This window comes from Doryrhamphus excisus, chromosome 2 (genome assembly GCF_030265055.1).
Source record: "Doryrhamphus excisus isolate RoL2022-K1 chromosome 2, RoL_Dexc_1.0, whole genome shotgun sequence".
Lineage (NCBI taxonomy): Eukaryota > Metazoa > Chordata > Actinopteri > Syngnathiformes > Syngnathidae > Doryrhamphus > Doryrhamphus excisus.
The window spans coordinates 3,835,277-3,861,575 of record NC_080467.1 but is presented as its reverse complement, the minus strand read 5'-3'; the positions used below and the strand labels follow the sequence as shown (position 1 = coordinate 3,861,575).

At 40.4% G+C, this 26,299-nt stretch overlaps 2 protein-coding genes across 10 annotated transcripts in view; both read left to right on the top strand.

Moving 5' to 3' along the window:
- LOC131117625 (protein kinase C epsilon type-like) overlaps nt 1-3,469 on the top strand; it is a 32,640-nt gene extending 29,171 nt beyond the window's left edge. For 3 of the 6 annotated variants that reach the window (XM_058064571.1, XM_058064569.1, XM_058064572.1), the window contains 2 exons: nt 506-652; nt 742-3,468. In XM_058064571.1, coding sequence (XP_057920554.1) covers nt 506-652; nt 742-888 — 294 coding nt within the window. In that variant the 3' untranslated portion in view covers nt 889-3,468. Of the gene's footprint in view, nt 1-505; nt 653-741 lie in introns of all 6 variants that reach the window. The other 3 variants (XM_058064573.1, XM_058064574.1, XM_058064575.1) reach the window with 2 other exon arrangements.
- Nucleotides 3,470-3,823: 354 nt separating this feature from the next.
- Nucleotides 3,824-26,299, top strand: part of epas1b (endothelial PAS domain protein 1b) — a 29,882-nt gene continuing 7,406 nt past the window's right edge. For 2 of the 4 annotated variants that reach the window (XM_058064568.1, XM_058064566.1), the window contains exons 1-11: nt 3,824-4,054; nt 17,351-17,544; nt 19,965-20,101; nt 20,192-20,279; nt 23,163-23,281; nt 23,464-23,657; nt 24,137-24,243; nt 25,215-25,362; nt 25,422-25,624; nt 25,729-25,946; nt 26,092-26,202. In XM_058064568.1, coding sequence (XP_057920551.1) covers nt 4,029-4,054; nt 17,351-17,544; nt 19,965-20,101; nt 20,192-20,279; nt 23,163-23,281; nt 23,464-23,657; nt 24,137-24,243; nt 25,215-25,362; nt 25,422-25,624; nt 25,729-25,946; nt 26,092-26,202 — 1,545 coding nt within the window. In that variant the 5' untranslated portion in view covers nt 3,824-4,028. Of the gene's footprint in view, nt 4,055-17,350; nt 17,551-19,964; nt 20,102-20,191; nt 20,280-23,162; nt 23,282-23,463; nt 23,658-24,136; nt 24,244-25,214; nt 25,363-25,421; nt 25,625-25,728; nt 25,947-26,091; nt 26,203-26,299 lie in introns of all 4 variants that reach the window. The other 2 variants (XM_058064567.1, XM_058064565.1) reach the window with 1 other exon arrangement.

The window sequence follows — 26,299 nt, the reverse complement described above, 5'->3', positions numbered from 1 at the left end:
ATATTTGAGCCAAAGTATCACCGATTGTATTTATTTATTATTATTATTATTATTATTATTAGCCACTTTTCTGCAGAAAAATTAGCGGAGAAAAATAAATGACCGACGCACGATACTGATAACGATATGGTACTGATAACCAAGAACTTTTTCATATATGTAGTTTTTTCACACCTGGAGGTAAGAAGGACTGTAATACACCAGTACTTGTGGATTAGTCCTAATGGACTACCATGATAGGAGAACCATGGGATAGAGGGGGAGGAGCTGCCTGCTGTGCCCCAGCAAGGTGCACTGTATTCGGGCACACTCACCAGGCAGCCGATGGGTCCCAGCCCAATAATTATCGGTGTGATAACTATCATGCAGCTCGAAAATAAATCAAAATATCGGAAATAAATAATCGCAACAACAACAAAAGTTGATATCGGCGTTGATGTGCTCGTGTGATCGTTTATGGATGGCGTAGACGTGATGAGATCTCCTCCACGTTTCTTCTCCTCAGTTCATGACCAAAAGTCCCAGCAAACGTCTGGGCTGCGTGCTCGCTAACGGCCTGGACGAGGCCATCAAGCTCCACCCATTCTTCCGAGAGCTCGACTGGACGCTGCTGGAGGCGAGGCGGATCACGCCGCCATTCAAGCCTCGCATCGTGAGTCCACACATACTGGATCGTGTGAGAACATCACTGATGTGAAAACCAAGATCCTGAATGATCACCAAGTGTCTTCTCGCTTGCAGAAAACCAAAAGGGACGTGAACAATTTCGACCAGGACTTCACGCGAGAGGAACCCGTATTGACGCCGGTGGAGGACAGCGTGGTGAAGCAGATCAACCAGGATGAGTTCAAAGGTTTCTCCTACTTTGGAGAGCAAACTGTGGCATAGACGTACGTACGTGTACACTATATCCAAACCATGGCGCCATCTTTTCTTTGGACCGCTCCAGGAAGTATACTAGACCATTTGCATTGCCACATGTGTGGTTGACCTTGACTCAGAGGTCATGTGAAGTCCAAACAGGTCGCATTTGAAGCTCATCTAGGATCGCCAACATGCTTTTTGCACACTCATCGGGTACGCTTGTTGTCGAATTTCGCACCGGCGTACGCTACACCGGGTTGCTCCTGCCCGTGGCGTGCACTTCCAAAAGAACGTTACCTCACGCTGTCATGTGGCGGACCGTAAAGGCTGTGATTGGTCAGAATGTAGGACATGACTTCCTGTGTTTACACCACTTTGCGGTTGTTTTAATGAACTTTTAATGAACGCCTGTCACCCATTCAAAAGCCTTGGAAGATAGCTGCTCATTTAGAATTTACACGCTGTTGTGCAACAACAACAACATGACCTTGGAAAACAATAACAATGCTTGAAATGAATTACGTGTACTCATATTTCAACTGTATGCACTTACCAACCATTCATCACCAACTCGCTCACTTATTTGTGCAGAATGAATGAATGAAATCCTTCAATTTCACATCAACATTTGCAATAAAGTCTCGTTCCAGCTGCAATAAATCACCCTCTCACCCGTCTCTCTTTAATTACCATGGTTGGATCGCTACAAAGGAAGACGACAAGATAAATAATCGACAAGAGTTGATGTCGCATCAACGTCTACAAAAGCTTGGGTGTCCAAAGTATGGTCCAGGGGCCATTCGCAGCCCTCGATTTGTTTCTTTTATGGTGTATGGTTTGGCGTGGTATGGTGTATGGTATGGTGTATTGTGTGGTATGGTATGGTGTATGGTGTTTGGTATGATGTATTATACGGTGTATGGTTTGGTGTATTGTGTGGTATGGTATGGTGTATGGCATGATGTATTATATGGTGTATGGTTTGGTATGATGTATTATATGGTGCATGGTATGATGTATGGTATAATGTATTATATGGTGTATGGCATGATGTATTATATGGTGCATGGTATGATGTATGGTATAATGTATTATATGGTGTATGGCATGATGTATTATATGGTGTATGGTTTGGTATGATGTATTATATGGTGTATGGTATGATATATGGTATAATGTATTATATGGTGTATGGTATGATGTATGGTATAATGTATTATATGGTGTATGGTTTGGTATGATGTATAATATGGTCCATGGTATGATGTATGGTATAATGTATTATATGGTGTATGGTTTGGTATGATGTATAATATGGTCCATGGTATGATGTATGGTATAATGTATTATATGGTGTATGGTTTGGTATGATGTATTATATGGTGCATGGTATGATGTATGGTATAATGTATTATATGGTGTATGGTATGATGTATTATATGGTGTATGGTATGATGTATGGTATAATGTATTATATGGTGTATGGTATAATGCATTATATGGTGTATGGTATGATGTATGGTATAATGTATTATATGGTGTATGGTATGATGTATTATATCGTGTATGGTATGGTGTATTGTGTGGTATGGCATATGATATGGTGTATTGTATGGTGAATGATATGGTGTATGGTATGGTGTATTGTGTGGTATGGCATATGATATGGTGTATTGTATGGTGTATGGTATGGGGTATGATATGGTGTATTGTATGGTTTGGCATGGTGTATGGTATGATGTATTATATGGTGTATGGTTTGGTATGGTGTATTGTGTGGTATGGTATGGCATCTGATATGGTGTATGGTTTGGTATGGTGTATGGCAGTGTTTTTCAACCTTTTTTGAGCCACGGCACGTTTTTTACGTTGGAAAAATTTTGCGGCACACCAATAACCAACATTATTTGCTTCTTTCAGCTTTTTCCTGATTATGGACTCGCCACAGCAGATCCTTTTGATCCGCATACTAATTTAACCAACAATGTTACAAAATGTCCCCACTACCTCTCACGCGCATCACTACGTCTATTAGATGAACGAGGCAATCAGCTACGTGTTGCCACACGGACGAATATTACATTGCTCTGCCAGTCTTTACACCAATGACACGCGACAAAATAATATTTGCAGAAAATTATTAATACATGTTAGTTAAAAAAGTGATATTGAATAATTCCTCACGGCACACCTGACGATTTCTCACGGCACACTTGTGTGCCGCGGCACAGTTGTTGAAAATCACTGGTGTATGGTATGGTATGGCATATGATATGGTGTATGGTTTGGTATGGTGTATGGTATGGTGTATGGTTTGGTATAGTGTATTGTATGGTGTATGGTTTGGTATGGTATGTGGTATGGTGCATGGTATGGTATGGTGTAAGGTATGGTGTATGGTATGGTACGGTGTGTGGTATGATATTTGCTATGGTGTATGATATGGTCTGGAGAAGAGCATTGAAAAGGATGAAGAGTGGGAAGGCACTCGGTCCTGATGGTATACCTCTGGAGGTATGGAAGTGTTGGAGAGAGAACAGTAGAGTTCCTGACTGCGTTGTTCAATAGGATCTTAGATGGTGAGAAGATGCCTCGGGAATGGAGGAGAAGTGTGTCGGTGCCCATTTTTAAGAATAAGGGTGATGTGCAGAGCTGTGGCATCTCCAGAGGTATAAAGTTGCTGAAGATTCTTCACTTGAACTAAACAAATCATCTCCATTAAAGATACGTCTATGTAAACAGACATGTAATATATTATTTAGCTGTTAGTGTGACGTCATTATCCAATCAACTTGAAAATAGTCAATCAAGCGTCAACAATCCTCCCACCCACGTGAAGGACAGGTAAAGAGGCGGGCTTCGAGCCGGAGGGGGCGGGGTCGCTGATTGAGCGCGCTTCCCCCCTCCCTTGTGACTTCCAGCCAATCAGCAGCCACCTGCAAGACTTTGCTGTCCGGGTTCCCTCACGTCTTTACAGCTTTTGGACGTTTAGTACCGGAGGACAAAGTTCCGAAGAAGAGCAGCAGCGGAGGTGTCACTGTTCGGGAGAGGCTGTACAATCCTCGGCAGTGTTCTGAGACTGTACGTACCTCCTCCGGTTCATTTGGACTCCTCACGACGAACACTAACTTTGGTTTGGACTGTTAGACTCCACTGAGGACGACATGACGGCCAACAAGGACAAAAAGAGGTAGGAACTACTTTCACTTGACAGCACATACTCTTTACTTAATTGTTCGACATAAATACTTGTTGAATACTTTCTTTTCATTTCATATTATCTGACTTATGGAAGGAACGTTTTTGAAATTGATCCAAAGTGCTGCTAAACTGTCACACGGGAGTCAATCACCGTTAATGTGCTCACTCTTCAGCTATTCATTATGTATCATTAAAGGTGGTTGTGGTTCGAACAGCATTCGAATAAATATTGTAATATCGATTAGATTAATTGGGATTTAAAAGGAACTAAATGCTACTCTGACATTCTGCTAGCTTAGACATTCAATTTCCGTGGACATTTCGTTCCACTTTATGTTTGTTTTAAGTTGTGGAAGAATATTACACTTAACAATCTAGTCCCTTTGCGTGTGGTGTATCCTTCCGCGGGCAAAGCACCTTACACGCTTACTGACTCTAAATAACACGCCATGGGGCCAAAGACAGTTGGCAGTGGCAGCAAATCAAGTGTGAAAGATTTTATGGGATTTTATGTTTTTTCCTCTGTCCCTGATGTCACTTCCTGTCACCCCCCCCCCTCCCTCAGCTCCCCTTGCACTGGAATATATTTATAGCAATATATTTAGAGCATGAATCTTATTTGTGTCTTATTTTCTTTTGTTATGTCTGCTGTATTGTGTAATATGAGTGTAAATGTGACTATAGGGGTGTTATTTCATGCTTGGAGGGCTCTAATCATGTTAAAACACGTATATAGAAGGTGGTAAACAGGTTTTCTATGTCTTATATGTCTTATTGTGTCTACTATGTTGAATGTTAGGAGTGTAAACGTGACTATAGGGATGTTATTTCATGTCTCGAGGGCTCTAATAATGTTAAAGCATATTTAGAAGGTAGTAAATGGGTTTTCTATGTCTTATATGTCTTATTGTGTCTATTATGTTGAGTGTTAGGAGTGTAAAGGTGACCATAGGGATGTTACTTCGTGTGTAGAGGGCTCTAATAATGTTAAAGCATATTTAGAAGGTAGTAAATAGGTTTTCTATGTCTTATATGTCTTATTGTGTCTACTATATTGAGTGTAAAGATGACTATAGGGATGTTATTTCATGTCTAGAGGGCTCTAATAATGTTAAAGTGTAATTAGAAGGTAGTAAATGGATTTTCTATGTCTTATATGTCTTATTGTGTCTACTATGTTGAGTGTTAGGAGTGTAAAGGTGACTATAGGGATGTTACTCCGTGTCTAGAGGGCTCTAATCATGTTAAAGTGTAATTAGAAGGCAGTAAATTGGTTTTCTATGGCTTTATATGTCTACTATATTGAGTGTTAGGAGTGCAAAGGTGACTATAGGGCTGCTATTTCACGTCTGGAGGGCTCTAATAATGTCAAAGTGTAATTAGAAGGTAGTAAATGGGTTTTGTATGTCTTATATGTCTTATTATGTCTACTATATTGATTGTTAGTAGTATAAAGGTGACTATAGGGCTGCTATTTCAAGTCTAAAGGGCTCTAATAATGTTTCAAAAGTGTATTTAGAAGGTGCTAAACAGTTTTTCTATGTTTTATATGTCTTTTATATCTACTATTTTGGGTGGTAGGAGTGTAAAGGTGACTATAGGGCTGTTATATCATGTCTAGAGAGCTCTAATAATGTTTAAAAAGTGTATTTAGAAGGTGGTAAATAGGTTTTCTATGTCTTATATGTCTACTATATTGATTTTTAGGGGTTTAAAGGTGACTATAGGGATGTTATTTCATGTCTAGAGGGCTCTAATAATGTTAAATTATATTTAGAAGGTAGTAAATAGGTTTTCTGTCTTATATGTCTTATTGTGTTTACTATGTTGTGTTAGGAGTGTAAAGGTGACTATAGGGTTGTTATATCATGTCTAGAAGTCTCTAATAATGTTTAAAAAAGTGTATTTAGAAGGTGGTAAACAGTTTTTCTATGTCTTATATGTCTTATTATGTCTGCTAATTTGGGTGGTAGGAGTGTAAAGGTGACTATAGGGCTGTTATGTCATGTCTAAAAGCCTCTAATGATGTTTAAACAGGTTTTCTATGCAATAATGTGCCATGATGGAGGGATATATATATATATTGTATATGTATATGTGGTATAGTATAGTGATAGAGTATGGTAAATGTGGTGTATATGATTGAGTGCAGTAATACATGAGTGTAGTGGTCATCGTCAAATGAAATGATGTTTGAGGTGAAATGTTGCTGTTGTCAGGTTTGACCTTGTGAGAGAGAAGATGGTGGTCCAGCAGGAAGCGCGTAGAACTGACGTGTGCTCGCTGTGATTCTCATCCAGTGACGCCGGCTCACACGGTCCTGGACTGCTCGAGGGCGTCCAAGCCGCTCGCTCTCTTCTTTCTGGCCGTGGTTCTGATCTCCGCATGAGCTCATGTGAACGTGTTTGCCGAGTCTGCTTTGTGTTTTCAATGTTCAAAGACGCGCAATTATGGTGTCACTTCGGGCCTCGGCGCCAAGAGAGCGGTCCAAACCCTGCACAGAGCAGGTATTAAGAAGACCAGCACACTGAGGCCTCTGTCACCCACCCTAAAAGCCAAGTTGACAAACTGGGATAACGCCACGGCACAGACTTCTGCCATTTTAGGGAAACCCACTCTGTGGTTGCAAAGGAAACTGTGTGTGTGTGTGCGTGTGTTGGACGGTCACGGCTGCCATCTTGAAGTACTCGTGGTTCTGATAAGTTGCTTTATTGATGATGACTTGGCAGGAAGATGGCGATCTGGTCAAGGATCAATAAAGAAACCTCGCCTGATTGAGCCAACACACATGATTCATTTGTTCCAGAAGGTCAGACCAAAACCAAAACGTACAAAAACCAAGGTAGTTTTCCCAAGGAATCATGGAAGTCCAATTCTTTTCCCACTTCACACTTCCAGTGGAATGATGTGATACCAGCAAGGAGCCGAGTGGGAAGTCCGATACGTCCATGACCCACACGTGATCCCGACTGGACCTCATTCAGAGGTCAGAGTCCAGGTTGGTGGCAGAGAGACTGATAGATGTTGTGATGATATCTAGCATGCGTGCTCATAGAGAAGCACACGTCACATGATCACGTCATGGATGCAGCATCAGCGTGTTTGTCTTCTTAACTGATGGACCTCTTTGCTCTTACCCAACTAGTCCGATAGTCCGATAGTCCGATAGTCCAATAGTCCAATAGTCCAATAGTCCAATGCAAACTTTACACTCTAGGTATGCACTGCTTAGGACACGATGCTTAGGACATTACGCTTAGGACATTACGCTTAGGACACTACGCTTAGGACACTACGCTTAGGACACTACGCTTAGGACACTACGCTTAGGACACTACGCCTAGGACACTACGCCTAGGACACTACGCTTAGGACACCATGCTTAACAGCAATGCTTAGGACACTACGCTTAGGACACTACGCTTAGGACACTACGCTTAGGACACTATGCTTAGGACACTTTGCTTAGGACACTACACTTAGGATTCAGTGCTTCGGACACTACGCTTAGGATGCAGTGCTTCCGTCACTATGCTTAGGACACTACACTTAGGACACTACGCTTAGGACACTACGCTTAGGACACTACGCTTAGGACACTACGCTTAAGACACGATGCTTAGGACACTACGCTTAGGACACTACACTTAGGACACTACACTAAGGACACTACGCTTAGGATGCAGTGCTTCGGACACTACGCTTAGGACAGTATGCTTAGGACACTACGCTTAGGATGCAGTGCTTAGGACACTATGCTTAGGATGCAGTGCTTCGGACACTATGGTAAGGATGCAATGCTTAGGACACTATGGTTAGGAAGCAATGCTTAGGACACTACGCTTAGGATGCAGTGCTTCGGACACTATGGTTAGGATGCAATGCTTAGGACACTATGCTTAGGAAGTGATGCTTAGGACACTATGATTAGGACACTATGCTTAGGAAGTGATGCTTAGGACACTATGGTTAGGAAGCGATGCTTAGGACACTACGGTTAGGAAGCAATGCTTAGGACACTACGCTTAGGATGCAGTGCTTCGGACACTATGGTTAGGATGCAATGTTTAGGACACTATGCTTAGGAAGTGATGCTTAGGACACTATGATTAGGAAGTGATGCTTAGGACACTATGGTTAGGAAGCGATGCTTAGGACACTATGGTTAGGAAGCGATGCTTAGGACACTATGGTTAGGAAGCGATGCTTAGGACACTATGGTTAGGAAGCGATGCTTAGGACACTATGATTAGGAAGCGATGCTTAGGACACTATGGTTACTAGGAAGCGATGCTTAGGACACTATGGTTACTAGGAAGCGATGCTTAGGACACTATGATTAGGAAGCGATGCTTAGGACACTATGGTTAGGAAGCGATGCTTAGGACACCATGATTAGGAAGCGATGCTTAGGACACTATGGTTAGGAAGCGATGCTTAGGACACTATGGTTACTAGGAAGCGATGCTTAGGACACTATGATTAGGAAGCGATGCTTAGGACACTATGATTAGGAAGCGATGGTTAGGACACTATGGTTAGGAAGCGATGCTTAGGACACTATGGTTAGGAAGCGATGCTTAGGACACTATGATTAGGAAGCGATGCTTAGGACACTATGATTAGGAAGCGATGCTTAGGACACTATGATTAGGAAGCGATGCTTAGGACACTATGATTAGGAAGCGATGCTTAGGACACTGTGATTAGGAAGCGATGGTTAGGACACTATGGTTAGGAAGCGATGCTTAGGACACTGTGGTTAGGAAGCGATGCTTAGGACACTGTGGTTAGGAAGCGATGCTTAGGACACTATGGTTAAGAAGCGATGCTTAGGACACTGTGGTTAGGAAGCGATGCTTAGGACACTATGGTTAGGAAAACATTACAAACCACCACTCTGTTTTGTACCAGTACTTTGTCTTCTCTGAGCTGCCGTGACTACTAAGTACTAAGTACTACTACTACAGTAATAGTATAGTAGTGATATGGCTAAGCACACAGGCGCTACTTTTACTTCAGTGGTGAAGCGTTGGGATCAAATCATATAAAAAGTTGTCTGGACTGCATGAAAAAGCTGGACAACGGAATGCTAGACTTGACTTATTCATGACTACATTTTAGCTTTGGCCTCTTCTGAGCCTCATTTGCTTTTCATTTGCGGTTCTGGCAGACTCTTTGCCTTTGCCGCCCATCTGAGTCCCCATTTGATACCCCTGTGTGTCCCGGTCCCCTCCGTCAGAACTCTGTCTCCTTGCCATTTCCTGTTTCCTGACCGCCATCGACTCCCACTTTTCCGCTACCAGAATGGAAGCTGGGCCAGGATCGCCTTGGCTGAGGTCCAGGCGCTTCTGGTCTTCTGGGAGGACCTTGGAGCTTTCCTGCCATGGCGGCGGGATTGTTGGCATTTCTTGCTAGTGATGGCGTTCACGACATCGGAACATCGCCTTCTTGTGCACTCCTGCACATGTTTGCTGCCTGAAGTCACGTGACCTTAAAGAGGGTTCTCGAAGACGTCATGTTTTGGCTAGCTGACTTAGCTTGTTGCCTCAGTTGACGTCAAACTCTGCCTGTCAGAATGATTCAACAACAGGAAAGACTTTTCCAGCTAACGCCGCGTTACGCTAAAAGACGCACCAGACTCTTAGTTTCTTCAGCTCGGTTTCAAACATGCGGCGTGAGACGCTCCGACGCAGACAAAGTGGAAAAGGAGCGGCATTCCTATCCCGTTAAATCGCTCTAATCCTTGGCACAGATTACGTCGTCATGCCAGATTGCTGCGGCCTTTTGGGGTGTCTACGATTGACATGTACATAAAGTACACGTAACGTGTGGATAAAGTACACAAAGTTCACTTGATGTGTAGATGAAGTAGACTTGACACATACAGGAAGTACATGTGATATGTACAGAAAGTACTCATGGCACGTACATAAAGTACACGTGACACATACACAAAGTACACCTGACATGTAAATGAAGTAGACGTGACACATACAGGAAGTACACTAGACATGTACAGAAAGTACATGTGACACGTACATAAAGTACACGTCGTGTGTAGATAAAGTACATGTGACACAAAGTACATGTGATGTACAGAAAGTACACATCATGTGTGGATAAAGTACACGTGACACATACACATAGTTCACCAGACGTGTAGTTGAAGTAGACTTGACATGTACATGAATTACATGTGCTACGTACACAAAGTAGACATGACACATACATAAAGTACACGTGACATGTACATAAGGTACATGTGACGAACAGGAAGTACTCATGACAAGTACATAAAGTACACGTCATGTGTAGATAAAGTAAACATGACATGAAGTACACGTGACATGTATATAAGGTACATGTGATGTACAGAAAGTACACATCACGTGTGGATAAAGTACACGTGACACATACACAAAGTACACCTGACATGTAGTTGAAGTAGACCTGACATGTACATTAAGTACATGTGACACGTACATTAAGTACATGTGACACGTACATTAAGTACACATGACACGTACATAAAGTACATGTGACATACAGAAAGTACTCATGACATAAAATACACGTCATGTGTAGATAAAGTAGACGTGATACAAAGTACATGTGTACATAAGGTACATGTGACATACATAAAGTAAACATCATGTGTAGCTAAAGTACAAGTGACACAAAGTACTTGTGACGTGTACATAAGGTACATGTGACGTACATAAAGTAAACGTCATGTGTAGATAAAGTACACGTGACACAAAGTACTCGTAACATGTACATAAGGTACATGTGACGTACAGAAAGTACTCATGACGTGTACATAAAGTACACGTTATGTGTGGATAAAGTACACGTGACACATACACAAAGTACACCTGATGTGTAGATGAAGGAGACGTGACATGTACAGAAAGTACACTAGACACGTACATAAGGTACATGTGATGTACATAAAGTACATGTGACATGTACATAAGGTACATGTGATGCACATAAAGTAAACATCATGTGTAGCTAAAGTACAGGTGACACGAAGTACTTGTGACATGTACATAAGGTACATGTGATGTACATGAAGTAAACGTCATGTGTAGATAAAGTACATGTGACACAAAGTACTCGTGACAGGTATATAAGGTACATGTGACGTACAGAAAGTACTCATGACTTGTACATAAAGTACACGTGACACATACACAAAGTACACCTGATGTGTAGATGAAGGAGACGTGACATGTACAGAAAGTACACTAGACACGTACATAAGGTACATGTGATGTACATAAAGTAGACGTGACGCGTACATAAAGTACATCCATCTTGCTGGTCCAGTATGACGTTGATGAAGTAGTGGAGTCGTATCAACGGTTCTTTGAAGTGAACAAAGTGATTCCCAGGACTGGTTGTCATCTGGTCTGCTCTGGTGGGTCTGGTGGCTTCTCACCATTGATGTCATCATCGTGTGACTTCCTGTTTGGTTGGTAGTCCGACTCCTTGTCTCCTCGGTGTGATTGACACGTTGACGCATGTGGAGAAAGACCATGATATTGATATTTTTGAAAACATGTTTTATACATCCTGGTTATACATTATATTACATCAATATTTTTATAAGCAATGTCATGAATCAATAAATAGTGAATATAAATATAAATATCATATGTGCAAATATCATATAACTTCAATAATGTACTTTTTGCCATCAGTCCAGGCTGTACCCCGCCTCTCGCCCAAAGTCAGCTGGGATAGGCTCCAGCATACCCCCAACCTAGTGAGGAAGAAGCGGCATAGAAGATGGATGGATATATTTAATGAAATTAATCTTAATAAATCTTCATCTAATATATTAATAATTCATTCATTCAATATTAATAGTGATAATTAATCATTCATAATTTTCATAAATTAGATTTTTAATAAATACGATTTTAGAAGAAATAATATTTTATATTATATTTCAAATATTTTAAAAATATTTACTTACTTTTTTTTACTATATATTTTTATATAAACTATATACTTTTCTCAATTATTTTTTGAATAAATTACATTTCTTTTTAATTAAATTTTTGCAAAGACATATTGACTACATGTTGTATTTAATAAGTGATAATTACATGAAGTATTCTATGTAGTAATACTACATGTTGTATTTAATATGTGCTATTTACATGAGGTATTCCCTGTAGTAATACTACATGATGTATTTAATAAGTGATATTTACATGAAATGTTCTATGTAGTAATACTACATGTTGTATTTAATAAGTGCTATTTACATGAAATATTCTAGTATGTAGGAATACTACATGTTGTATTTAATAAGTGATATTTACATGAAGTATTCTACGTAGTAATACTACATGTTGTATTTGTCTGTGGAAGGAAGAAAGTCAAATTTAATAAATGATATTTACATGAAGTATTCTATGTAGTAATACTACATGCTGTATTTAATCAGTGCTATTTACATGAAGTATTCTATGTAGTAATACTACATGTTGTATTTAGTAAGTGATATTTATAAGTATTCTATGTAGTAATACTACATGTTGTATTTAATAAGTGCTATTTACATGAAGTGTTCTATGTAGTGATACTACATGTTGTATTTAATAAGTGCTATTTACATGAAGTATTCTATGTAGTAATACTACATGTTGTATTTAATAAGTGCTATTTACATGAAGTATTCTAGTATGTAGTAATACTACATGTTGTATTTAATAAGTGCTATTTACATGAAGTATTCTATGTAGTAATACTACATGTTGTATTTGGCTGTGGAAGGAAGAAAGTCAAATTTAATAAGTGATATTTACATGAAGTATTCTATGTAGTAATACTACATGCTGTATTTAATAAGTGCTATTTACATGAAGTATTCTCTGTAGTGATACTACATGTTGTATTTAATAAGTGCTATTTACATGAAATATTCTAGTATGTAGGAATACTACATTTTGTATTTAATAAGTGATATTTACATGAAGTATTCTACGTAGTAATACTACATGTTGTATTTGTCTGTGGAAGGAAGAAAGTCAAATTTAATAAATGATATTTACATGAAGTATTCTATGTAGTAATACTACATGTTGTATTTAGTAAGTGATATTTATAAGTATTCTATGTAGTAATACTACATGTTGTATTTAATAAGTGCTATTTACATGAAGTGTTCTATGTAGTGATACTACATGTTGTATTTAATAAGTGCTATTTACATGAAGTATTCTATGTAGTAATACTACATGTTGTATTTAATAAGTGCTATTTACATGAAGTATTCTAGTATGTAGTAATACTACATGTTGTATTTAATAAGTGCTATTTACATGAAGTATTCTATGTAGTAATACTACATGTTGTATTTGGCTGTGGAAGGAAGAAAGTCAAATTTAATAAGTGATATTTACATGAAGTATTCTATGTAGTAATACTACATGCTGTATTTAATCAGTGCTATTTACATGAAGTGTTCTATGTAGTAATACTACATGTTGTATTTAGTAAGTGATATTTATAAGTATTCTATGTAGTAATACTACATGTTGTATTTAATAAGTGCTATTTACATGAAGTATTCTATGTAGTAATACTACATGTTGTATTTGGCTGTGGAAGGAAGAAAGTCAAATTTAATAAGTGATATTTACATGAAGTATTCTATGTAGTAATACTACATGTTGTATTTAGTAAGTGATATTTATAAGTATTCTATGTAGTAATACTACATGTTGTATTTAATAAGTGCTATTTACATGAAGTGTTCTATGTAGTGATACTACATGTTGTATTTAATAAGTGCTATTTACATGAAGTATTCTATGTAGTAATACTACATGTTGTATTTAATAAGTGCTATTTACATGAAGTATTCTAGTATGTAGTAATACTACATGTTGTATTTAATAAGTGCTATTTACATGAAGTATTCTATGTAGTAATACTACATGTTGTATTTGGCTGTGGAAGGAAGAAAGTCAAATTTAATAAGTGATATTTACATGAAGTATTCTATGTAGTAATACTACATGCTGTATTTAATAAGTGCTATTTACATGAAGTATTCTCTGTAGTGATACTACATGTTGTATTTAATAAGTGCTATTTACATGAAATATTCTAGTATGTAGGAATACTACATGTTGTATTTAATAAGTGATATTTACATGAAGTATTCTACGTAGTAATACTACATGTTGTATTTGTGTAGTTGTGGAAGGCAGAAAGCCTTGGAGTCTTGGAGCACGTTGATCATGGTGTTTGGTATTCTGACTCGTGGTCTGGTCTGCGAAGGCCACCTGTGTCGGCCATGGCCTTGGTCTCTGTGCCCCTCTGAATCGGCCGGTTTGTTTATTTGTGTGTGTGTGTGTGTGTCTTTCATGGCCTATCACAATGATCAGCAATCTCCTGCATCGTTCTTCCCCTGATTGAGCTGAAGCTGGGGGCCCCTGAGCGGGATAGCGGTTTGTTTGGCTGGGTGTGCGTGTGCGTACATGTGTGTGTGTGTGTGTGTGTGTGTGTGTGTGTGTGTGTGTGTGTGTGTGTGTGTGTGTGCTTGGCTGTGTTTCCAGAACTCAGTGTTCCCGGGGATCACAGATTAGCCAGTGTTGTATTGTTGTTCTGTGTTTGTGTGTCGGCCAGGCGCCACAACTACAGGAAGACCTACTGTAAGCAAGGAAAGGTGTGTGTGTGTGTGTGTGTGTGTGTGTGTGTGTGTGTTTAGTGTGACATTTAGAATGCAATGTAGCAAACCAAGTGGTGTTAAGATGGAAAAAAAATGTGCCTGATGTGTGCCAATCATGTGTAGATGCGCTGGGGTGTCTCACACACACACACACACACACACACATGCACGCTCACATGCATGCTCACACAGACACCTGCTGCGTTTGCAGGGATCTGTTTCCTATAATCGCCTCTCAGCTTGTTATCACAACATGGTCCTGTGTGTGTGTGTGTGTGTGTGTGTGTTCATAATCAGCAAACATGCAGGAAGAAGAGAAGACTTGTAGGTCAAAGGTCATTGAGGGTAAGGAAGGTGAGTTTCCCACAGGACCGCGATGTATGTGTGGTGGTAACTAGCTAGCAAGCTAGCTAGCTTTGTCGCTATTTGTTGAGAAACACGACCTAAACGGTTCTCATTCATGATATAGTCTGGTGTGGCGTTACCCAGCATGCCTTGCGGGCAAAGGGGAAGGTAGGGGTACATTTTTTTGTGTTCGGTCAGGCGTTGTTTTGGCAATCATGACACTCACGTGATCACGAGGCAGAGAGGTGAGGGTGTTTTGGGTTTTTTTTTGGGGGGGGGGGGGGCAAAGTACATCAGGAGCATCATTAGTGGAGCCCAATGTTATTGCTGCCATCCTACCAAGACCAAAATACTACATCAATTACATGCTTTTGTCACTTATAAAAAATAATAAAAATAATAAAAATAATAAAAATAATAATAAATAAAAATAATTACATAATTTAAAAAAAATCTATTGATATACTACATTTGATGTTCATCAATCAGATTTGTAATCAATTCAATGGTTACTAATAATTCATGTAAATAATAGTATTGTAAAATGAGCAGCATATTTTAACTGTGTCTTTCATATTTGAACTACATCTGCGTCTGAGGCCTATTTGAGGTATGAGGCTCCAACAAAGGCAAAACGACACAAATATTTCCGACCTGCCAACAGGAAGTACGTCAACTGCACTAAATTTTAAGGCTGCGTCTTCGGAACATGAAATATTTTTAGCACAAGGCCTTCAAAAGTACGTGGGTCGCCTATTGACATTCACCTCGCATGCACGCCACATACGGGTGGCTGCGACATCACAAGACTGGTCACCGCCATTGTTTGGCATCCTGCAACTGTCTGCACCAACAATGGACACACACCATCAAAGAGTAGCGTACACACACACACACACACGTGTTAGCGTGTTAGCATCATTGTAGGTTAATGAGTTGAAAGTACAGGCACATGTACTCATGTGGCATTTAAGATAAGATATTCGTCATCTGTCTGCTAAGTCTTTTCCTCTATAATGCATTCTCCTCTGATTTTGGATCAACATTTGCAAAAAAAAACCGAGTGTTGTAATGATTAGATTCAGATCCAGAAACCTACCCTTCTCTCTTCAATTACCATTGTTCACTTGCAACACTGGGCTGCATGGCGGTCTAGTGGTTAGCGTGCAGACCTCACAGCTAGGAGACCTGGGTTCAATTCCACCCTCAGCTATCTCTGTGTTGAGTTTGCATGGTCTCCCCGTGCATGCGTGGGTTTTCTCCCACATTTTCGGTCTTCTTACTGTTGTGCATTATCCATACACCACAAACCAGGGGTCTCAAACACGCGGCCCGCGGGCCAAATGTGGCCCGCAGGACACTAGTTTGAGGCCCCCGCCTTGATATGAAAGTTTAATGTTAGTGCGGCCCGCGCAAGTTTGATATGGATGCTGTATGGTATCATGTACCCAGAAAAAATTATTACGTTTGATTCATGTTCATGTTAAAGGTTAAATAACTGTTAATAGTTATCCTCCCTATCCGTGTGGAAGTGGTAATTTTTTTGGCTATTTAAGTTTAAAGGAAATAACTTGAAGGCTACCGTTTAGGTCGCTAGCTCTCGAGTTTGCGAGTTAGCATGTGTCTCAAGTTGCGCAATATGTTGTAAATAAAAAGAGTATAAATGTTGACTATAGTCGTGTTTTGTCATGTCTACAGGGCTCTAATAATGCTTTGTTCATTTTAATCTGAAAATAATAATTTGTCTACCCACTAACTATATGTGGTTTCTTAAGTTTTTATTATTTGCCGTTTTATTATTATTATTATTATTATTATTATTATTACTGATTGATTGATTTTCTTTATTCTTGATTTGTTTATTTATTTTTCAGCGTATTTTGTGTAGAAAAATAAAAATTAAGATATTTGAGAACAGTGGAATGTTTAATCAGAGATTTTCTTGTAGAAAATCGAAACCAAAGCAAAGTTTATTCATTTTTCTGTTTTTAATAAATGCGTTTTTTTGGGGGTTTTTTTGGAAAACCTGATGCGGCCCAGTCTCGCCCAGACCCTAGCTCCAGTGGCCCCCAAGAAAATTGAGTTTGAGACCCCTGCCACAAACCGTATCAATAATGCTGATTAGAACAGTAACATGAATGAGTATTATTACCATGTGACCAAAGGAAAGCGTGAAACATCAGACGTCACTTGACAGATTTTTTTTTTTTTGAATGTAAATTTCTCATGGTTTTGTTTCTGCAGGAGCAGCTCGGAGCGTCGCAAGGAGAAGTCACGTGACGCGGCTCGCTGTCGACGCAGTAAAGAAACGGAAGTTTTCTACGAGCTCTCTCGCCAACTTCCTCTACCTCACAGCGTCAGCGCTCACCTGGACAAGGCGTCCATCATGAGGCTGGCCATCAGCTTCCTGCGGACGCGCACGCTCTTCACCGCCACAGGTACAGGTAGGTGTTGATCTTTAGAAGGACAATATGGAGATACCATTCATGGCATGTTCATATCTGATACATGTGACTAAGAACTGGTTTAGTGACCTCTTTGTGGCTCGTTAGAAGAATGAAGTCAGCATTTCGGTAACTTTTTTTGGGGACACTGGAGGACACACAGAAGACAGAAGTGCCAGTGAGGTTGGCTGAGGACAGTCTGAGATGTTTAGATGTTTAGATGTTTAGATGAGAGTTCAGATGAAAAGACAGATGGCAGAAAAAGATTGGAGAGGAAGTAAACAACTCCGTCCATCGTTGGGACGGCTGCTAGCATTACTGCAGCTAGACATAACAGCCCCGCACCGTGGCGCCGACACGCTGCCGTGCACGCACACGCGCACACACACACACACACACAGTTTGACAAGTTGTTACAATGGTGGAAGTACACTTTGTGTCAAAAATCATTGAGGGATGGCTTCTTTTTCAAAGTTGTTACTCTTTCTCATGAATGACATTTAATTCATTCATTCATTTTCTACTGCTTATCCTCACGAGGGTTGCGGAAGGTGCTGGAGCCTATCCCAGCTGTCTTCGGGCAGCTGACATAAACATATTTCTATGTATATTTGTGTCGGCTCAAAATAATATGTGTTTATTTATGATGAAATTCTAAATTCATTCATTCATTTTCTACCGCTTATCCTCACAAGTGTCGTGGGGGTGCTGGAGCCTATCCCAGCTGTCTTCAGGCAGCTGACACAAACATGTTTTTATGTTTATTTGTGTCTGCTCAAAATAAGATGTTTATTTATGATGAAATTCTAAATTCATTCATTCATTTTCTACCGCTTTTCCTCACGAGGGTCACGGAAGGTGCTGGAGCCTATCCCAGCAGTCTTCGGGCAGCTGACATAAACATGTTTATAATGTTTATTTGTGTCGGCTCAAAATAAGATATATTAATTTATGATGAAATTCTAAATTCATTCATTCATTTTCTACCGCTTATCCTCACAAGGGTCACGGAGGGTGCTGGAGCCTATCCCAGCTGTCTTCAGGCAGCTGACACAAACATGTTTTTATGTTTATTTGTGTCTGCTCAAAATAAGATGTTTATTTATGATGAAATTCTAAATTCATTCATTCATTTTCTACCGCTTATCCTCACGAGGGTCATGGGGGTGCTGGAGCCTATCCCAGTTGTCTTCGGGCGAGGTGGCCAGCCAATCACAGGGCACATATAGACAAACAACCATTCACACTCACATTCATACCTATGGGCAATTTGGAGTCGCTAATTAACCTAGCATGTTTTTGGAATGTAGGATAAAACCCACGCATGCACGGGGAGAACATGCAAGCTCCACACAGAGATGACCGAGGGTGGAATTGAACCCGGGTCTCCTAGCTGTGAGGTCTGCACGCTAACCACTAGACCGCCGTGCAGCCCAGTGTTGCAAGTGAGCAATGGTAATTGAAGAGAGAAGGGTAGGATTCTGGATCTGAATCTAATCATTACAACACTCTTTTTTTTTTTTTTTTGCAAATGTTGATCCAAAATCAGAGGAGAATACATTAGGAAATGTGAGAAAAGGATTAGGTGGTGGAGGAGCGAGCCGTCTGACAAAACAGACATTTTTATTGCATATTTTGTCATTGGGTCCAGTCCAGGGTGTACCCCGCCTCTCGCCCGAAGACAGCTGGGATAGGCTCCAGCACCCCCATGACCCTCGTGAGGATAAGCGGTAGAAAATGAATGAATAAATGATTTTGTTATTGGCTGGTGGATTGACTGAAGTGTCCGCCTTCAGAATGAAGTTTATGGAGTTCTGATCCCCTGCAAGAAGAACTTGATGTAAACGCCACAGTGTTCCGTGCGGTGGCAAATGTGAGGAAAAAGCGCAAAGGATCATGTGATCAAGCAGTACGCTTACGCAACACAAGAACAACACACAGAGGAAAAAGTGCAACTGGCTCCGAAATGGCTGCTAATCACGGCTAAATATGTGGGCCAAAGGTGCCGCCCGCCAGCCAGCCTTTTGGACCCGACTACAGAGTCCCCAAGTCCCCTGGGGCCTGTCAGAAAGCTCTGCCCCCCCCCCTGGGAGCGCAGACACCATGTGGGCAGGACGCCAAATGTGTGGGATCGTATCGGTTGATATCGGCATCGGTAAAGAAGCGCTGGATAATATTAGATATCGGTCAAAAAGACTATTCTGCATCAGTACACACACACACACAGACGCACACCAACATGGAGGACATGTGTGCTGGTTTGTTTTGTTGTGAGAAGAAAAAGGTCACAGAAGTGTATCATGTACACACAAACATACCAGCTGCACCCTTTGTAATCACCCTTGTGTGTGTGTGTGTGTGTGTGTGTGTGTGTGTGTGTGTGTGTGTGTGTGTGTGTGTGCGTGCGCCCTCAGGCTGCGAAGGCAACGAGGACGAGCAGATGAGCAGCCTGTACCTGAAATCTCTGGAGGGCTTCATCACCGTGGTAACGTCTGACGGCGACATGATCTTCCTGTCGGAAAACATCAACAAATTCATGGGGCTGACACAGGTGCGCACGCGTACACACACACACACACACACACACACACGCACGCGCGCATGGCCACATTAGCGTGCTATCGCCGTTGTTTTCGTGCAGGTGGAGCTGACGGGTCACAGCATCTTTGACTTCACGCACCCGTGTGACCACGAGGAGATCAGAGAGAACCTCAGCCTCAAATCCAACAGTCAGTGTTTTTCTTTGGACCTCTAATTTGGGTGAATGCGTATGAATGGAAGTATTTTTATATTTCAATATATAAACTCAAAGAAATTTTCCAATATAGGATTTTTTTCCATATATGGAGAAATCACAATTATGAACACATTTTTGCGAGATAATTCAGGACTCAAACGTTTTCTGTTATCCTGTCAAACTTAATACAAATTGACCGTTTACACCTGTGGGACGTTTGCCCCCCACCTCACTCAAACCTCTGGTCAAAGGACAACCGGCCCCCCAACATGCTCTGAATTCAACCATTTTCGTCATTTTCGTGCCATGTTTGTGCTCGTTTGTGCAGTTAAAATGAAGGTTTTTTTCCTGCTTGTCTTTTTGAGTTAATACAGCGTTATTACAGAGTTATTACAGTTTGTTGCATAGATCAGCGATGATGTCATCCCCTGATTATGTAATCAGTGGAAAATTAAATCTTTGATCCCTCAAAAAGTATGACACAAATAAAGGATATGCATATTTAAATGCACAAAACAGCACAAACAAAGGAAGGAAAAAAATTACACTATTTTGGATTCTGAGTGTGTGTGTGTTTGTGTGTGGGGAGGGGGGGGGGTCTGATTAATTGATTCATTAACAGGCCAAAACTAATAATACCTTAATACCGCAAAAAAAACGAAAGCTGCACAAAAGTTTATTTTAACTGCACAAAATAGCACAAACGCAACACAAATCAATTGATTCAAGTGACTCAATTCTTAGCATGGGGGGGGGCTGGCTGACCTTTTGTTGACCTAAGTAATAAAATGGAACAACTCTGTAATAACTCAAAATCAAAATAGTTGAAAAAAAAACTTTCATTTAAATGCACAAAATAGCACAAACGTAGCACAAAACAATGACATAACTGGTTCAATTCTTAGCATTTTTTGGGGGGGTGGGGGGGGTGCTGGCTTGCTGATTTTAAGTTATATCTGAAGTTATATCCCGGTTCTTGTTCCTTATTTGTTTTTTTGATTTTTTGGGGGGGGGGATTTTTATTTTTATTTTTCATCTCCAGGGCGCTAAGCCCGATCCTGCAAAAAAAAATGTGGTAACTCACAAAATAATAAAAAAAAATAATTTTGAATTAAAAAAATTTAAATCATTATTATGAATGAAGAAGAATGAATAAAAAAAATAATATGTGAATAAAAATAAATGTGTCAGTGTACTTGTTGTGTTGCAGCTGGCGTTCAGTCAATGTGCTGGTGGGTCAAATGTAAGGCCTCACATGTTACATAACATCCTTTATCTCATGACAGCATCATGGCAGCATGACAGAAGCCTAGCGAGACGTGTGTGTGTGTGTGTGTGTTTGTGTGTCATGGCACACATACCTTTTGATAAGACTTATCAGTTGCACAAGCAGAGCAATCTGGTTTGCTTTATTGTTGTTGTCTCACACGCGCGCACAAACACTCAATGTCCTAATTACGTTTTTGCCAAAGAGACGCAGTTAAGCGTAAACCCTGACCCTCGTCATGTATGTGCCCGTGTGCATGCATGTGTGCGTGCACGTGCACGTGCACGTGCGTGTCACATTGTGAACATAAAACCCTAAAAGAAAAGTGAAAGACTGCACAGATGGTGTCATGTGATTGCTGTCAGCCAATAGGAAGACATCCTCTGACACCAGTCAAGCAATATTTTTTTCATATTATATATACAATAATTATAATATATATTATATATAATAATATAATGTAATTTATTATTATTATAATATAGAATAAATAAATATAAATATTAAATATACATGCAAAACTAAATTATTATTATTTATTCAAAATTATTTAAATTATTTGTGTAATTTACTGTTTCCAATAGGAAGGCATCCTCTGACACCAGTCAAGCAATATTTTAAAAAAATATTATATATATTAAATATTATATAAATATATATATACATATATTATATATAATTTATTTTTTATATAATAAATATAAATATGAAATATACACGCAAAACGAAATTATTATTATTTATTCAAAATTATTTAAATCATTTGTGCAATTTACTGTTTCCAATAGGAAGGCATCCTCTGACACCAGTCAAGCAATATTTTAAAAAAATATTATATATATTAAATATTATATAAATATATATATACATATATAATATATTATATATAATTAATTTTTTATATAATAAATATAAATATTAAATATACACGCAAAACGAAATTATTATTATTTATTCAAAATTATTTAAATCATTTGTGCAATTTACTGTTTCCAATAGGAAGGCATCCTCTGACACCAGTCAAGCAATATTTAAAAAAAATATATATATATTAAATATTATATAAATATATATATACATATATAATATATTATATATAATTTATTTTTTATATAATAAATAAATATAAATATTAAATATACACGCAAAACGAAATTATTATTATTTATTCAAAATTATTTAAATCATTTGTGCAATTTACTGTTTCCAATAGGAAAACATCCTCTGACACCAGTCAAGCAATATTTATTTTAAATATTATATATATTAAATATTATTATATATAATATTTATAATATATATTATATATAATAATATAATATAATTTATTACTATTATAATATAGAATAAATATAAATATTAAATATACACGCAAATCTAAATTATTATTTATTCAAAATTATTTACATTGTTTGTGCAATTTACTGTTTACGCTGTACATTGTTGTTCATATGATGTCATCTATTTATTATTATTTATTATTATACGGGAGCCAGGCAACAACATTTTGTTGGCAATTTCACTGCTGTGTTATTGCGCAATAAGAATAAAGGAAGTCTATAGCTAAATATCTAAAATTCATTTTCACACCGTGAACATTTTTTTCAGGCAGCGGCTTCAAAAAAAAGAACAAAGAGCAAAGCACCGAGCGGGATTTCTTCATGCGGATGAAATGCACCGTGACCAATAGGGGGCGCACCGTTAACCTCAAGTCTGCGAGCTGGAAGGTGAGAAAGACACAACACGTATGTAGCATATGACATCCACTAGAGGGTGCTGAAGTGTTTGCATGTGTGTTCGCCATCTCCGAGGCATTCAAGGGTTGCTCGTTTCAGGGGCGTTTAAAATGTCACATGCGCTCTAGCATTAAAGTCAGAGATTGTGTACAGACTAAATCTCGTTGGTGCAGGTGCTGCACTGCACGGGCCACCTGAAGATGTACAACAGCGCCCCCTCGCAGTTGCTATGCGAACCACCGCTCACCTGCACGGTGCTGATGTGCGAGCCCATCCCCCACCCCTCCAACATCGAGGCGCCACTCGACAGCCGGACTTTCCTGAGCAGACACAGCATGGACATGAAGTTCACTTACTGCGACGACAGGTGAGCCTTCGTTCCTCCTCTTCTTCTTCTTGGTTGCACATTTCCAAAGAGACCACAACGCTGCAGTGGTACACACACACACACACACACACACATTAGTTGGAGTTACACAAGCTTGTGTAACTTTCAAGCTGCTCGTGCAGGACAAAGGTTTCTTTTTTGGGGGGGGGGGTGTATTGTGTGTTGTGTGTCGATGTGTGTGTTGCGTGTGCACATCTGTGCGTGACTGGTCGACAAACAAGGGCCCATTTTCTTTTCTGCCTTTTTTGGTTTAATGGCTGAATGAGGTCAGTGAAGGTGCTCAGGCTCGTTAGGGGACACACTGGCACAGTGGACCAACGGGAGGCGGAAAAATCCTCCTTGTTTGGAATTTTGTAGCAGGAGAGCGTCCACCGGAGGGCGTCAGATCTCGGTCTCTTTTCACATTCTAGGCAACCTGACAATGTTCTTGTCTTGTTTTGTTCTTGTGTGTGTTGCAGAGTGACTGAGTTGATGGGTTACACCCCTGATGATCTGCTGGGCCGCTCCGTCTACGACTTCTATCACGCCCTGGACTCTGACAGCGTCACCAAGAGCCACCACAACCGTGAGGGCTAACACACACACACACATATTATTATGCTGTACCTCTTCTTCCTCATCATGGACTCCTCAGCACTGCTTCTCACCCCACATGAGAATTGACCTGTGGACCTCAGCACGTACATAAAAGTACATAGCTAAGGACTGAAGGTCTAAGGAGACACTACAGGCAAAAACCATTCAATTGTACAGTCCGTATTTAAATGAACTTTGTCTTGACCTGTTTGTGTAGGTTACTATGGAAACGATACAATACGTACACATTGTCATCATTTTTTCTAGATATAGAATTTTTTTTTTTTTAACTAGTCTTTTTATGGGCTGCACGGCGGTCGAGTGGTTAGCGCGCAGACATCACAGCTAGGAGACCCGAGTTCAATCCCACCCGTTTGCATGTTCCTCCCACATTCCAAAAACATGCTAGGTTGATTAGCGACTCCAAATTGTGGGAAATGGGATATGGAAGAACTGATTACATTTTTTTTTTGGGGGGGGGGGGGGTCTGGATCACCGTCTGGATCCAGGGATTTTTTAACATTAAGAAACAGGACCTTTTTCAGCATTTGTGCACAAAAAAAACTACAAAAAATGGGAAAAAAATGCAGGCTGCACGGTGGTTGAGTGGTTAGCTCAGCAAGGAGACACGAGTTCAATCCCACAATCGCCAGGTTTTCCCCGGGTACTCCGGTTTCCTCCTACATTCCAAAAAACATGCTAGGTTAATTAGCGACTCCAAATTGTCCATAGGTATGAATGTGAGTGTGAATGGTTGTTTGTCTATATGTGCCCTGTGATTGGCTGGCCACCAGTCCGGGGTGTACCCCGCCTCTGAATGAATAGTGTGTTTTTTTTTTGGACCCACGCAAACCCTCAAAGTACTCGAACCCCCAATATTAGATTAGCAGCATTTCTAGCCACTCATCCACTGTACCGATGTCAAGTATTAAAGCATCTTAAAGCATGTTTGCCTTGCAGTGTGCACCAAAGGCCAGGCAGTGTGTGGTCAATATCGCATGCTGGCAAAGAGCGGAGGTTACGTGTGGGTAGAAACCCAGGGCACCGTCATCTACAACAACCGGAACGCTCAGCCTCAGTGCATCGTCTGCATAAACTACGTCCTCAGGTAAGAGACGCTAAAACGCCAAGAAGCTCCCCATGAAAGACATCTCATTCGTCCCGCAGTGACATCGAGGAGAAGTCCACCATCTTCTCCCTGGAGCAAACCGAGTCTCTGTTCAAGCCTCGTCTCGCCGGCAACTTCTTCGCCGACGCAGTATCAGGAGTGTGCGGGGAGGCCGGAGACTTCACCAAACTCAAAGAGGAACCGGAGGACCTCGCCCAGCTGGCGCCCACGCCCGGAGACACCATCATTAGCCTGGACTTCGGTCTGACTTCAACATCCTTGACTGTATTTTGAGTGAAAAGTTGTAGACGGGTTTTACCAGGCGGGGATTAAGACTGGAGCCTAAATCCTGATTCCTTCTGGCAGGTGGTCCTCATTTCAAGGATTCCGCAAAGCAGTTAGCATACAGGTCTCAGTCCACTGCTGCCAGGCACCTGCCAGGACAACCGTGCTGGACCAGTGAGGCCCACAACGTTGTCTCGCCACCGGCCGCAGGGGACGCGGTTAACATGGCGGGCACCTTCACAGCCCAGCAGAACCCGTCGTCGTGCAGCGCAACTCCGAGCCTGAGCAGCTGCTCCACGGTGAGGATGGGACCAACATGGGGTTTCGTGGCCTGTTTTGCTGGTCTGGATACCGGATTCATGACAGCTGTGGTGTTGAGGCGGACGTAAACGAGTCGTTCCCCAAATACTGATTTTCTTCTTTGGTTCTTTGGTCTCACCAAAGCCCAGCAGCCCGGGTGACTACTACAGCCCGGCTGACAGCGACATGAAGGTGGAGCTCACAGAAAGGCTCTTTGCTCTGGACACGGAGGCCAACAGTCCCGTTAGCACCGAGGTATGTGCGTGTCTCTTCTACTTAGACCTTAGACCTAGACCTGCAGTATCTGTTCAGTCTTTGTTGATCCTTCAAGAAGTTCTTCGGACCAAATAGA